Below are 15,908 nucleotides of genomic sequence, written 5' to 3'. Positions count from 1 at the left end.
TAGAATGATATATAAAATTCTCTACCAGCAAAAAGATAATGTTAAGTTTATGGTAGTTATATAATTTTATCAACACATTTTAAGAATTATTAAAATTAAACTTATATTTTTTATATTTTTTAATATTTTATTTTTAAATTTAAATTTAAAAACATTTTTAAATATTAAAACAACCTTACTTTAACTTTGGTAATACTTTTTAAGTTATCAAAATTATAAACCACCCTAGTTACCATAATATATAGCAAAAGACAATGATAGATTTTTTAGCAAAATTGATTAGATTCTTTATAATATATCGAACACATCATGTACTAAATTGATAGAGAAATATTAGGAACTATTAAAATTTATTATTTTTTATTATCACTTAATTTTTAATTTAATTTTTTAATTTAATAATTTAAAAATATATTTTATTTTATATTTTTAAATATTTAATAATTAATTAATAACTAAAAATAATAAATTCTGATAATTTTTTAATATTTTTTAAATTAATAAATCAAAAGTACAGTAAATATATAAATATTAATTGATTAAGGAATCAATATATTAACTTCTAAAAATATTATTTATATATTAAAATTAATTATCATATATTTATATATAAATATATATATTATTTAATTTATTTTTAATGTATATTTTATATTAATAATTAATTTTAATTACTAATTAATTTGCTTAGCTCCCCAATTTTACATTGCAATTAGTTTTTCCCTTTTTTTGTTGTCTTACGTTGCAATAAGTATAGAATATAAAATTTCTCTTTTTTTTAAAGAAAATTAATTTAATATTAGGTTCATTCGTTGATCCGCCCTATTCGTTCATCCCCACTCTTTCCCGGAATAAGAGACACCGTTATTCATTCTCAAGCACTATAACAAATTTCGGATCCTCACTCATTTCCCTCTTTGCTTCTTCTTCCTTCATCTCTTCCTTTCTTTTCCATTAGTTTTACCCTGCTAACTAACTTCATGACAACACAAAGGAACTAGCATTTTGCCTTTCACATTGTCCCAAGTTTAACCTTACAATGCTATTACAATGTGAGTGCATATTGGGAGCTACCATGAACATCTCATTTTATATAAATTGAAGACCAAAAGAACGAATATATACATATATATTGATATATATACAAAGGGCACTGGTGGTGGGTGATGGAGAATTATTTAAATGAGAATTTTGGAGGTGTGAAATCCAAGAACTCTGATGGAGAATCTCTTGGTAAATGGAGAAAACTATGTGGGGTGGTCAAGAACCCCAAAAGACGCTTTCGTTTCACTGCCAATCTCTCTAAGCGAGAAGAAGCAGCAGCTATGCGTCGCACTAATCAGGTTTAAATCCCCTTCTACGTATGTTTTTCGCTCATAAAAATGTTAGTTGAACAAATATTTTGTATACTTATCTTGTCGAACAATTTTTTGTACCGATTTATTTGGTATATGAGGTAAAATACACCCATCTTTTAAATTGCAAATGCAGCTGCAAGGTAGTCATGGTTGTTATTGTTATAGCTATGGACATTGAGGCTTTTTTTTTCCCTGTATTTACAATTTGAATGCAAGTCCACTGCGATCGTTGAGGGTCCTGATACAGTTATGTTACAACCAAATTACATTAATAGATACTGCACCAAAACTGCAACCAAATTTGGTTGTGAAATGCAATTTAAAACATTGATGTGAAGAAAATAATATATGACTATGGTCTGTTTATCATCTACTACTTAAAATCACTACAAAAAAATCGTAAATGTAAACTTCTTTCAACAGTGCATGTGAAATGTGTTCATCTATGATTTTTTTGTTGTATAAATTATCTCTGAGTTTCATTTTCTAAGACATTTGAAATTTCAAAAGAAGCCTTTTCGTTAGTAAAAAATATTATATAACTAATAAAATTATTATTTTTGATTCAGCACTTGTAAAATTTTAAACATTATTAAATTATGATTCCTAAACACTAAATTTTAAATTTTAATAGTATAAATATAAAAAAGTTTAATTGACTAATATTAATATAAAATATTGACCTCCTAACATTCTTCCTTCGAAAATTCTTATTCTTTCCCATTTAATGCAGGAAAAGCTGAGAGTTGCTGTTTTAGTTTCCAAAGCTGCATTTCAATTTATCCAAGGCAAGTTTCTTAATACACTACACATGCAAGGATCGGATAAACTGTAATAATAACTTTCACTATAAACTTGTAGGTGTGCAACTTGGTGATTACACTGTACCACAGCATGTTAAAGCCGCAGGATTTCAAATAGATGCAGAGGAACTTGGGTCTATAGTTGAAGGACATGACGTAAAGAAGTTGAAATTCCATGGTGGGGTTGAAGGCATTGCAGAAAAGCTTTCAACATCAACAGCCAAGGGTCTTAGTGACGGTTTCGAATCGCAGCGTAGGAGAGAGGAGATTTTCGGAGTGAACCAATTCGCTGAAGCTGAACTTCGGAGCTTCTGGGTTTACGTTTTCGAAGCCCTTCATGACATGACACTCATGATTCTTGGAGTGTGTGCCTTTGTGTCGCTGATAGTTGGAATAGCAACAGAAGGATGGCCAAAGGGTGCTCACGATGGTCTCGGAATCGTCGTGAGCATCTTATTGGTGGTCTTTGTAACCGCCACAAGTGACTACCGCCAGTCCTTACAGTTCAAAGATTTAGACAAGGAGAAAAAAAAGATTTCAGTTCAGATAACAAGAAACGGTTACAGGCAGAAAATGTCAATTTACAGTTTACTCCCTGGAGACATGGTCCATCTTGCCATTGGAGACCAAGTCCCTGCCGACGGACTCTTCGTTTCCGGATTCTCCGTCTTGATTGACGAGTCGAGTTTAACCGGCGAGAGCGAACCGGTTATGGTTACTTCTCAGAACCCGTTTCTTCTTTCGGGAACCAAAGTCCAAGATGGATCCTGCACCATGATGGTTACAACGGTGGGAATGAGAACACAGTGGGGGAAGTTAATGGCGACGCTAAGCGAAGGTGGCGATGACGAGACGCCGTTGCAGGTGAAGCTGAATGGAGTGGCAACGATTATAGGAAAGATAGGACTGTTTTTCGCGGTGATTACTTTCCTTGTGTTGGTGAAGGGACTAATGGGGAGAAAACTTGAAGAAGGGAGGTTTTGGTGGTGGTCTACGGAGGATTGCTTGGAGATGCTGGAATTCTTCGCCATTGCAGTTACGATTGTTGTTGTTGCTGTGCCGGAGGGGCTGCCGTTGGCAGTTACGTTGAGCCTTGCGTTTGCGATGAAGAAGATGATGAATGACAAGGCTCTTGTGAGACACTTGGCAGCTTGCGAGACCATGGGATCCGCCACAACTATTTGTAGTGACAAGACTGGAACCCTAACAACCAACCGCATGACAGTTGTCAAAACATGCATTTGTATGAAGGTAAATCACGTAACATTTGCATTTTAAAAACAAAGGCTACTTCCTTTTAATTTAATTTTGATGCTATGTAAGTATAAAATTTTACATGTATATTTTAAAAACATTTTTTTTCTTTTAATTCTTGGTTTTCACCCAGGTTAACGAAGTGAGCAACAATAAGGTGTCTCAACTGCCAGATTTGGCATTAAAGCTGCTACTTGAGTCAATATTCAACAACACCGGCGGTGAAGTTGTCGTTAACAAAATGGGGAAGCGTGAGATTTTGGGAACTCCAACAGAATCAGCGATTCTAGAATTCGGGCTCTCGCTAGGTGGGGACCCACAAGGCGAGAGAGAAAAATGCAAGCTTATAAAAGTTGAGCCATTCAACTCCGAAAAGAAAAGAATGGGCGTGGTTGTGAAGGTCCAAGATGGAGGAGGCTTAAGAGCACATAGCAAAGGTGCTTCTGAAATAGTGCTTGCATCTTGTGACAAAGTGATAAACTCAAATGGTGAGATTGTGTCCCTTGATGAAGAAGCAATGAACCATCTTAGCAAGACAATAAACCAGTTTGCTAGTGAGGCACTTAGGACTCTGTGCCTTGCTTATATGGAATTGGAAAATGGGTTCTCTCCAGAGGATCCTATTCCTTCTTCTGGGTACACTTGTATAGGAGTTGTTGGTATCAAAGATCCCGTTCGTCCGGGTGTTAAGGAATCTGTTGCAGTGTGTCGGTCCGCCGGAATAGTAGTGAGGATGGTCACCGGAGATAACATTAATACGGCAAAGGCTATTGCCAGAGAGTGTGGGATTTTAACAGATGATGGCATAGCCATTGAAGGTCCTGAATTTAGACAAAAAACTCAGGAGGAATTGTTTGAACTCATTCCCAAGCTTCAGGTACACTACTTTTCTTATGGAATAAATAACTTAGAATTAGTATATACAATTTTCGGAAGATGACAATTATTTGACAAAATAATTTTTTAAAACAAATAAAACTATCTCTTGACCCCTTCAAAATTTTAGTTTCATTAAATTTGATCTTGTTCAAAATAATTGTTTATTTAAAAAGATTAGAAAACAATAATTAAATTTTTAATCCTATTAATATAATAAATAATAGAAAATAAGTGAAAAAGGAGAATAAAAATATTGGATAAAAAAAGATAATTCATAATTTTGTATCAACGTTCTAATGTATTTATTGAAATTAATATGTTTTCAATAATTTTATTAATTCCTGAACATAATTACTTTTGAGACACTTATTTTAAAATTGGTATACCCTATGGTTTAATGTATATAAATATGAATTATGTTTGTATAGATTGTATTTTGAATTAAAACTACATATGAATTTCAGGTTATGGCTAGATCCTCACATTTAGATAAGCATACATTGGTGAAGCAGTTGCGCACAACTTTTGGAGAGGTTGTAGCTGTAACTGGTGATGGAACAAATGATGCCCCAGCCCTTCATGAAGCTGATATTGGACTTGCAATGGGAATTGCTGGAACTGAGGTGAGTGAGTGCTTCTTTTCCATGCTTACTGCAACTATGTCCATAAAAACTATGGTCACTATCTAGAACCAAAATAATAGAGGTAACGAAACAGTATAGATCTTATTACCTTAATTCACAGAATTGATGAATGTTATTATGTTGATATATGAATGGAATTGAGAACGAGGACTAATACTGGGATGAGTGTGTGCTATAAAAAACGAATAATTATAATTTGAAAGAGGAACTGGTAAGAGAAAAGGGAATTACACTAGCTAATTTTATTTTCATTTATACTATTTTCACCTACAACTCATTCTTTTATTGCAAATTAGGCCTAGTCCAATGATTATATTTGTTATAGGCAACATTCAGAAAGAAAAGGATTTATTTTTTATATTTAACCAAACATTTAGAATATTTTGTGGTTGTATTTATATTTTGAGTATTTTTTATTTTTAAATTAAACACTTTTCCATAATTTTTCTTGAAAAATGTTTTCATGATATTCCACTATTTCCCTTATTCCTAGCGGAATGTCGAATTCAACTAACTCATATCATAATTTTATGCGCAGGTTGCTAAAGAAAGTGCAGATGTCATAATTTTAGACGATAACTTCTCCACAATAGTGACAGTAGCAAAATGGGGACGTTCAGTTTACATAAATATTCAAAAATTTGTACAGTTTCAGCTTACCGTTAATGTGGTAGCATTACTAGTGAACTTCTCATCAGCTTGTTTCACAGGTTAGAAAATTAAAGAAGCCTAAACTTATTTACTTTCATTATGAACTCACTTCGTGTTCATTAATATGGAATACTCTCGATTTGGAAACAACAAAAAATCAGTCCAAACAATTTAAAGTTGTCTTATTTACTTTTTATTAACTATCCTTGGAATAATTGTATAATTTTAAATATAATAAATATATAATTATGGATGTTATGCATATAAAATTATAGATGTGATATTATATAAGGTAACTTTAAATATTGTACTCTAAAATATTATATTGAATTTGTTTCAGGAAATGCACCACTGACGGCGGTTCAACTTTTGTGGGTGAACATGATAATGGACACACTAGGAGCACTTGCACTTGCAACGGAGCCTCCAAATGATGATTTGATGAAGCGTGCACCTGTTGGAAGGAAAGGAGATTTCATCAGCAATATCATGTGGAGAAATATCTTGGGACAATCAGTGTATCAAGTTGTTGTCATTTGGCTTCTTCAGACTGTGGGAAGATGGTTCTTCTTTCTCTGGGGCCCAAATCCTGATGTTGTCTTAAACACTCTTATTTTCAACACATTTGTCTTCTGTCAGGTACACTCTTCCATCTTCAACATACTATATGTTATTGTTCATGAATTTTTGGACACCAAATTGATATTTGGATATCTTAGTTTCAATTCTAATAAATAACTACAGACTTAAAATCTAAAATTAAAAAAAAAAGATAAAATATATTTTTTTTTTTCTAAAATTTGACAAAAATTTTTAAAATATTTTGAAGTTTTATTTTATTTTAATTTTGTCCAAAAAATTTTCGATTTGCATCAAATATATTTTTTTGATAACTAAATTTTTAAAATATTTAAGACCAATCCAACAATAATGCATGATAATTATGTTTAATTTGCTTGTGTTAAAAATTATTTTTATATAATTGTTGTTAAATTGGTTCTAAATTTTTTGAAAAATTAGCATCTAATTGATACAAATAAAAAATTTTAAAAATAAAATTTAAGAGCATTTTGACATTTTTTTCAAATTTCAGAAACAAAAAATAACTTTAGTAAATGTACATTTTTTTTTTATCATTTATCCGAAATATAAAGTGACTCCCTGTAATTTGAAAATTACTAATCCGTTCCTATCCATTTAAATAGTTGGTTTAAACGTCCTTTGTTACTGGTTTAAGCAGTTCCTAACATATCATCAAGTCACTAGTTATAAAGGCCCCCCTAAGACCAGTTAATTGAATGGTTGAAGACTAATTAAAAAAATTTTAAATTATAAAGTGACGTTTTGTCTTTTGAACGAATGATCATAATTAAAAAATGTATTCACTCATTTAAAAATTATACATCCAAACTTTATGTCAATTAATTATTGATTAGTTTTATTATTTTTCCAAATTTATTAGTAAAAAGAACTACTACCATCCATGAAATATGTATAATTAAGCAACACTTTTCAAGAACAAATTCTATGTGCATGACATTTCAGTTATGATCCTTGCCTTATCAATGGGTTCATTTGATCCTACAGGTTTTCAATGAGATAAACTCTCGAGAAATGGAGGAAGTAGATGTGTTAAAGGGCATGTGGGAAAACCAGGTGTTTGTGGCTGTGATTAGTTGCACTGTGGTGTTTCAAATCATAATAGTTGAGTACTTGGGAACCTTTGCAAACACAACACCTCTCTCTTTTGTACAATGGCTCTTTTGTTTAGGGGTTGGGTATATGGGCATGCCAATCGCAGCAAAGTTAAAAGAGATCAATGTTGAATGAAAAGCATGTTGTGAATAGGTATATATATCATTTTTAAGAGTGAACCACCCTTAAAATATAGGACTCCAAAGATTGTGTTGTCAGTAAAAAAATAGTTTTTAGATGAATGAAATTAGCCTTCTCTCTTAAAAGATATAAACTATTTGACAAAATAGTACTTATATATAAGAATGAAACAATCCTGCTGACCAACAAAAAAGTGTTAATTGTTTGACTACAGAAGTTAGTTTTAACTTTCAATTAACCATGTTATTAAATTATTGATTATTTTTTAAGGCCAGTAGAAAAATAGACGCTGAAGAAATCTTTGTATACAAGAATATATACATCCGAACATGCATTGTAGCAGTGTAATGTAACAACTTCCATGAATTCCATGTGATCAAAACTAATATTTTCCAGGATCAACAGCTATAGCTAGCCTTCTTATTAATTCTGGGTATTGCGACTTGTATGAACATATTTTTCTATTTATCTTTATGTTTTACAATGGTGGTTATAATAATTGTAAGTTTCGAAACAATTATTTGGCTAATTTTCTGATTTTAAATTGGATTTAGAAAGATTTAAACTACCAAATTCAATTTAGTTAGTTAAAAAAATTAAAAAGTTTTTAGGTTAGGAATTTGTGTTGATATATTTCGAATCCGGTAAACCATTTGAAGTGTAAAAATATAATTATTTTTAAAAAAATACATCTTATGTTAGAGGTAACTGAACACGCTTTGTACAACCTAGCTAATATAAACTATGACAAAATAAATAAAAGAAGAAAGAAGTCAGAAAAATATTCCAAACACAAAATAAATAGATATTTTAGAGTTTGACCCCTAAGTTGATTCAAAGAGAAAAAGGACAAAATTGCCCTCATCCATTTACGGATGCATGTAGTCTTTATCATAGAATTCCATTCTTTTTCCTTCCCAGAGAATGGATAGAAGCATGCCCAAAAGAAATCAAGAAAAGAAAAAGGAGAGAAAATATTATTTACCCCCTCAATTTGTAATTAAATCAGAGCTCTAATAGAAGATTTGTTTATTTGGACCAAACTATTCCCTCATTTCCCTCTTCACAACTATATATATCAATTTTCACGATATGAACTCGAGAAAACTTTCATCTTTTTCATTTTTCCACAAATTTTGAATTTAGGATTCCAAAAATTTAAAATATATGAATTTGGTTTTTGGACAGAGCTTTAATCTTTTGAGTTTTAGGAGCTTCCTACTTTGGGTTTCACAAAATTAAGGTGAGGAACTCCTCTCCTTCTTCTAATTATCCCTTTTTTTTCTCTCTTAAAAACATTGTTATGTGGGTAACGATTGATTAGAAATTTTGGTCACATTTTAAAGGTTATACTTACTAATGCGTGGCTATAGATAAAAACGGACAATACTTTTGAAGTGTGATGAAATATTTTTGTTATCGTCACATTTTTGAAGCGTGTCTTTTTTTTTTTCTAACTCTTTTGATACTCCTGAAAAACGTGGCCACAAGGTTCCATTAAAATATATAGATTTTCTACTACTTTTTCTCCAAAACACTTTTATAACTGAGTGGAAAAGTAATAATGATAAATTTACTTTTATGCTGTTTAACTTAATAACAAAACCCTTATTTCCCATTCTTCTAACCCTAATTTATGTAGCAGCAATACCTTCTTCCCTCTCCCTCGTTTTCTTTTTTTCTTGAATTTCCATTCTGTCCTCCATACACTAACCACTGAGTGAACATCCTTCATTCGAGCACTCCTCCTCCACCATCCTTCTCACGTAGACATGTAGGACGGCAACAGCGGTAGTAGGTTCGTCGTTGCTCTCATGGCTCCGTCGCAAGTCTCAACCACAACACTCTTCTCCTCCTACTCCATTCATCTCATGCAGGATCAGTGGTCGTTTTTTGTCACTCTCAATGCGTAGTCGTGAGTCTCAATCGTAGCGTTCTTTTCCGTCACAACCGTAGCAAAGAACGACAGCATTCAGTTTGAGCCGTCGCCGAAAATTGAGTAGCCCTTTCCGTTGCCAAGAAGCCCTCAATATTGCAGCAGTTGGCTTCGTCAGCAAGAAGCCTTCACTGTCAAAGAAGCCCGCATCCTCGCTGATTAATAGCGGAAGTTCAAATCCTCTCCTGCAAGTCAACAATGTCTTCTTCAGAAGTTAGTATATTCACCAAGTTTTGGAGTAAATTTTGTTATTGTTGCTGGTTCTGTTGTTAGGTTCTAATTATTTGTTTTGAGTAAAATTTGTTTAGCTAGTCCTAATTTATTATTTGATAATAATTTGTTGCTGTGGTTCAATTTTTGATTGCTAGTATGTTGAAATTTTTTTAGTATAATTTCTTGTTGTTGTTGTTTTAGAATCAGCTTTTAGCATTGGTGGAAGAGTGCTTAATAACTATAGGAGTAATGTACAAGTAGAACTTATCATTGTGCAAATTGATACGTTTGATCTCGTTCTAGAGGAGAATCTGATTTTAATGCATCTGTTAGTACCAACAGGTGAGTTAAACTTGTTTCTTGATTTATTTTTGTGCAGTGATGGATGCTTTTGCTGTTTTAGAATGTGAATTGAATAAAGTTAGGTAGCTATTATAATTTTGGTGATAAGGTTTGTGACACTTGCAAAACTAATAAAAGTAGAAAAAATCACTTACCTTAAAAAAGCGTACTCAAAAAACTAAGCTAAGTTGTTTTTAAATCTCATCCAAAATGTTAAACATGTGTGAGTTAGGCCTGTAGAGAACATAGCAGAAATAGAGTTTAAAGGGTGCATGTGCAAATTCATTTCTTAACTAACACTACAACATTTTGGGTCTATGGTCACGTTTTTTTTTTGTCACGGCAAAAAACCGTGACCATAGACCCTCTATGGTCACGATTTTTACCGTGATAAAAAAAACTATGGTCACGCTTTTTACAAAAAGGGTGACCATAGGGTACCTATGGTTTAGGATTTTCTAAAAAAAGATGGCCTAAAAGGGTCTATAGTCATGGTTTTGGGAGATGACCTAAAAGAGTCTATGGTCACGGTTTTATACAATGACCAAAAAGGGTCTATGGTCACAGTTTTTCAAAAAAAGGTGACCTAAAAGAGACTATGGTCACGGTTTTGGGGGGTGACCTAAAGTGGTCTATGGTCACGATTTTGGGGAGTGGCCTAAAAAGGTCTATAGTCACAGTTTTAGGAGTGACCTAAATGGGTCTATGGTCACGATTTTTTATAGTGACAAAAAAGGATCTATGATCACAGTTTTTCAAAAAAGGGTGAACTAAAGGGGTCTATGGTCACGGTTTTGGGGGGTGACCTAAAGTGGTCTATGATCACGGTTTTGAGGGGTGGCCTCAAAGGGTCTATGGTCACGGTTTTAGGAGTGACCTAAAGGGGTCTATGGTCACGATTTTTTACAGTGACCAAAAAGGATCTATAGTCACGGTTTTAGAAAGTGACCTAAAGGTAGTATTTATGGTCACGGTTTTGGGAGGTGACCTAAAAGAGCCTATGGTCACGGTTTTTTAAAAAACTGTGACCATAGAATATCTATGGTCATGGTTATTAGGGGTGGCCTAAGGTGGTCTATAATCACGATTTTTTTATTTTATTTGTTAATTTCATTTTTTCTTTAATTTTTTAATTATCGCCCTCAAACGCAGTCGTTTCCCCCTCCCTCCCAAAATTTTCCCCTCCCTCCCAAAATCCCCATTATTCCCTTGTAACTTAGGGGAAAAAAAGAACCCTAGTCGTTTGGAGCTTCTTCTTCTTCTACCTCCTTCCTGCGCCGTTTCCCTTCCTCTCTTCGCTGTGCCGTTTCCCTTCCTCCCAGTCCCCACCATCGCCGAGCTCAACTCAGCCTCACCTCATTGCGGCGTTTCCATTCCTCCCAATTTCCACCATCGCCGTTTCCCTTCCTCCCAGCTCCCACCATCGCCGAGCTCAACTTAGTCTCTCTTCACTACACTGTTTCTGTTCCCCACACCCCCGACCGTCGTCGAAGGTAGAAACCCCACCATCGCCGAGCTCAACTCAATCTCTCTTCACTGCGTCGTTTCTGTTCCCCCCACCCCCGACCGTCGTCGAAGGTAGAAACCCCACCGTCGCCGAGCTCCTAAGGTGTTCATGCCACTGTGAAGCTTATTATTGGTTAGAACTTAGTGTCAAATAGGGTGTCTGAGTTAGTATTGTTGGCTGAAATTTTAGGGTCTTTTTGATCAACTCCAAACCCTAAGGTCTAACTTGTGCTATTTGGGATATGTTGTTCTGTGCTTGTAGCTATTCTTTTAACTTAAACCATATGGAGCCAATATTTTTCCTTTAAAGCAAGGGAAATAATAGATCATGATTTAATTTGTTATGTCAAAGTATGTATTTATAGAGCCATAATTTTTGCTCCGTAAAGATTTTGGCATTACTAGAATGTTTTTGATGGCTTAACTAATTGATACTTAATAATGTCATGGTTCCTAATTCTTTTAACATAAGTAGATGCTGAAGGAGTTTGAAGCTTTGTTACACTGATTTTCTTGCTTGTTCGAATTGTTTTTAATGTTTTCTACTTTTGTGTGTGTGGAGTCCTATCCTACTCTATGTTCTGCATTTTTTTTTCTTTTATAAAAGGGTATTTAATTGTGGTTATCTGTTACTTGTAGTTGCATTTTTCATCTACTATATCGAATAAGATTATAAAAACTGTTTCCATTCATGTAGAATGAAGTCACTTGGTGTTTGTTCTCTCGCTAAGTGTATAGTTTGCCTATTGATGCATAGATAGTTATCATATTATCCCCTTTTACTTGTTTTCTTTGTTATTTCTCCTTGCTTTGTGGTTGCCAGGAAGTCCATGTGTTCTCTTCAACTAGCTCTTTTATTTTGAAAAAGTAATTGCATTGCATTCATGTTATGTTATTCTTATATTCTCTAGGGTTATTCAATTTTTTCCTTTTAAGGTTCGCAACCTGGTATCCAGGAAGGAGCTGCTGACTGGGATGAATATTGGGATAAGCTTGAAGATAAAGGTATATTTATTTGTTAATATATATAAAATTTTGAGGTATCTTTACATAAGGTTATGGAAAGGTCATTGTTGATCATTATTCTTTCTGAGGGATAAATTTTGAGTTATATAGTTCAGGTGATTGCAAATAGATTATGGTTTAACTGCTATTACTTTATTTCTCCATTACAGGTTCACCTAAGAGTGATAATAAGTCAAAAAAACTCCAGACCACAGATGAACAAGAAGTTGACAGTGAATTCGTTCATAATGAGTCAAATAAACATGTTTATTTTAATTTTTTGGGGTTCTGAAAATACAATTCGCTCTTTGCTTGATTCAGTTATATGATATCCTTGATTCAGTTATATCTCCTTCAATTAACAATTTGTTATAGTGCTAGTAGCTATGCTTCCTTAGATCAACAATTCAGTTATACTTTTTCTTTTCTATTTTTTCCATTATTCCCTATGTTTATCTGTGAGCTTCTTGTGTCATGAAAATTGATTTGAGATCTTTTCTTTAGTGTGATATCTGATTTGTTCATATCTCATGAAAAAGTCAAGCTTTATCAAACACTATATTCTATAATCTCATTGTTCATGCTGTCATATATAACTTTTTTTTCCTTTGTTAGGTCTCAGAGATAAGAAGTGTGTGCCATGCAATCTGAAGGAACTGCGACCGATGACCGAGGATGCAGCACACATATTGATGCCACAGGTTTATTCGTAATCATCATAATCGTCATCATCATAATAAAGCTTTTTCAACTTAAAGTGTTTTGGAAATTGACATTTTCTGGTTAGGTTTCTGAATGGAATTTGGTAAAAGAAGATGGCATATTTAAACTGAAGAGGACATGGAAAGTAAAGACTTTCACCAAAGGCTTGGAATTCTTCAAGATAGTAGCTGACCTTGCTGAAAGTGAAGTTATCATTCTCTGTTCTCTTTTTCTAACCCTTTTCCTTTAATTAATCGAAGTCTTTAGCTTCAATGGTTGTGTTGTATTGGTTAAGTATATTTGATTTTCTTCTAAGTAGAAAATTGGTTAAATTGAATATATTTTATTATTTATTATATTTGCAAGTTTTCTATATTTTTAGGTGTTAAAGAAAATAATCCGAGCGATGTATAGGGAAGTAAGCAATTATTCGTTGGGAGTTAAGTCTGCACCTTAAAAATTGCATGAGGTTTAGATCAATTTGAACTTGTACTTAGCTAATAGGTGATTAGTTATCTGAGAAATGTTAAAAATGTGGACTCATGAACATGTTACTGCGACATTAACAGTTGTGTTTAAGTTTTCCCTTGAACATGTATTAAATTCTTGGTCTTTTATTGTAAGCATAACTGAGTATAATTTAACACTATCTCTATCTTGATATATATTTTATTAACAACTATAAACGTTCTTATATAGTCTTAATTAATTAGTTTACAAAAATCAAACGTGTATTGAATTTGCTGTCTGCTTCAAAGTCAAACAAAGCGATCAACTATTTCATTTTTTTAGATCTTGTGTGTCCAATACTCTTATGTATTTGTGTGTTTTTTTAATGTAATTTGTCATGTTCTAACTAATTTCTAATCAATTGCTCAATTGTTCAATTTTTTTTTGGGTTTCAGGTGAAAAACATTACAAAATGAGCGAACAAATTAGAAAAGAATTTTTTTTTGGTTTTCAAAGGATGAGAAGAATATGTACTATATTAGAGAATATTTTTGTTTTCATAGTATAATATTTTTATGTCTTTTGTAATTTTTTTAAGAGCTTCTACCTGGTATTACATGTAATGGATAAATTATACCATATTTTGATTTGTGTTGTTTTGACTAAAAATATATCTAGTTTATAATGAAAATTTTATGATTTAGATTTATTGAATTTCTTCTTTTTAGACTTATTTTGTGATTATCATAATTTTGGGATCTCATTATGCTTTAAAAAAATAAATCTAAAAAAATAGAATAAATTATGGTCACAATTTTAAAATAGGGTGATTATAGATAAGGCAATGGTCACGGCGAAAAACCATGACCATAGATAAGGCTATGGTCACGATTTTAAGGAGGGGTGACCATAGAGGCTATGGTCACGATGAAAACCGTGACCATAGATAAGGCTATGGTCACGGTTTAAGGAGGGGTGACCATAGCCTTATCTATGGTCACGGTTACCATAGTGGCTATAGTCATGGAGAAAACCGTGACCATAGATAAGACTATGGTCATGGTTTTAGGTAGGGTGACCATAGCTTTTAAGGTGGGGTGTTAAAAACCGTGACCAGATAAGGCTATGGTCACGATTTTTATGCGTGACCATAGATTAACCTATGGTCACGGTGAAAAAACGTGGACTAAAGTATCAGAATTTGAAAATTGTAACCGTGACCTTAGATAAAAAAAACTGTGACCATAGACCTATGGCCACGAGAGAATAGGCCACGGTAAAAAACCGTGACCATAAGTCCAAAACCGTGACCATAGATCTATGGTCACCCTTTTTACTAGCTATGGTCACAATTTTTTCCTGTGACCATAGGCCTTTTTTTTGTAGTGTAATTTGAATAGATACGCTTGATTGATTAAAGAAAGATTAGAGCCACACGAGATCTATTTAAGATAGATGCCATCATAACAATCAAAATAAACTAACAGAAACATGCAACTGATTGATTAATATAGAGATTGGTAATGATAATATATATAATTTGAACTTGCTAGAAACAGATATTCACAAGTAATTGTTTTGAGAATAGAACAGATACCATTGCAAGAGAATCAATGTAATTAAAATTTTGTAAGTTGCGCAGCATCCATGTTTCATGTAACACCTATAGCGTTATACGTCTCAATGGTTAGAAACCTTTTTTGAAGCTCAGCGTGTTAAGAAATATATGAAGTTCCAAAAAAAGTAAGTATATCTCCACTGATAACAAGGCTATTAAGCTTCAAATTATTGCATGTAATAAGTGCAACATTAACTTGTTCTGTTGTTTTAATCTGATCTTTTGTTCGTCCAAACAAATCATAATCACTTAGAAAACTAACAGCTGTAGAATGATAATAAGTGAAAGAGCCTTCGACCGAAAGCAATGGCTTACCACTAAGTGTTCTACCTAAAAACCACGAATTTTAGGTAAAAAAGCTTCGATTGCAGAAAAAAAATCAAAATCAGAGTAAATCCACAGATTCACAAAGCATAAAAGCAAAGTATGATAAACCTAAAACTGGCACAAAAAAATTGAGATCTAAGGTTTGTCACAAAGAACAGAATCACAAAATCAGGACATATATACCTGAAATTCGAGATGATTACGAGAAGAACTGAGAGAGCAAGTTGAGATTAGATGGAAGAGGCACCAGTAGGGAGCAGATGCGATGAGAGCGGCGGCTAAGAGAGCTTTGCGATAATAGGAGTAGACGCGACGAGAGCAGCGGTGGAGGGAGCTCATGCGACGCAAGGGATGACGGAGAGAGATCGTGCGACGCAAGCGGCA

At 33.2% G+C, this 15,908-nt stretch overlaps 1 protein-coding gene across 3 annotated transcripts; it reads left to right on the top strand.

The window, feature by feature from the left end:
* The first annotated feature begins 1,166 nt into the window (after positions 1–1,166).
* Positions 1,167–7,419, top strand: LOC130945722 (calcium-transporting ATPase 2, plasma membrane-type-like). 3 transcript variants are annotated; one of them, XM_057874441.1, is made up of 9 exons: positions 1,167–1,343; positions 2,092–2,146; positions 2,220–3,421; positions 3,549–4,009; positions 4,232–4,292; positions 4,759–4,917; positions 5,477–5,648; positions 5,930–6,228; positions 7,177–7,419. In XM_057874441.1, exons 1-9 carry the CDS (start codon positions 1,167–1,169, stop codon positions 7,417–7,419), a joined length of 2,829 nt encoding a protein of 942 aa, XP_057730424.1. The 3 variants fall into 3 exon arrangements, with proteins under 3 accessions (XP_057730424.1, XP_057730413.1, XP_057730420.1); XM_057874430.1 differs by having other exon boundaries at positions 3,549–4,292; XM_057874437.1 differs by lacking the exon at positions 1,167–1,343 and having other exon boundaries at positions 2,086–2,146; positions 2,220–3,412; positions 3,549–4,292.
* Positions 7,420–15,908: the final 8,489 nt, after the last annotated feature.

This window comes from Arachis stenosperma, chromosome 1 (genome assembly GCF_014773155.1).
Source record: "Arachis stenosperma cultivar V10309 chromosome 1, arast.V10309.gnm1.PFL2, whole genome shotgun sequence".
Lineage (NCBI taxonomy): Eukaryota > Viridiplantae > Streptophyta > Magnoliopsida > Fabales > Fabaceae > Arachis > Arachis stenosperma.
This window is presented reverse-complemented; position numbering and strand designations above follow the sequence as displayed.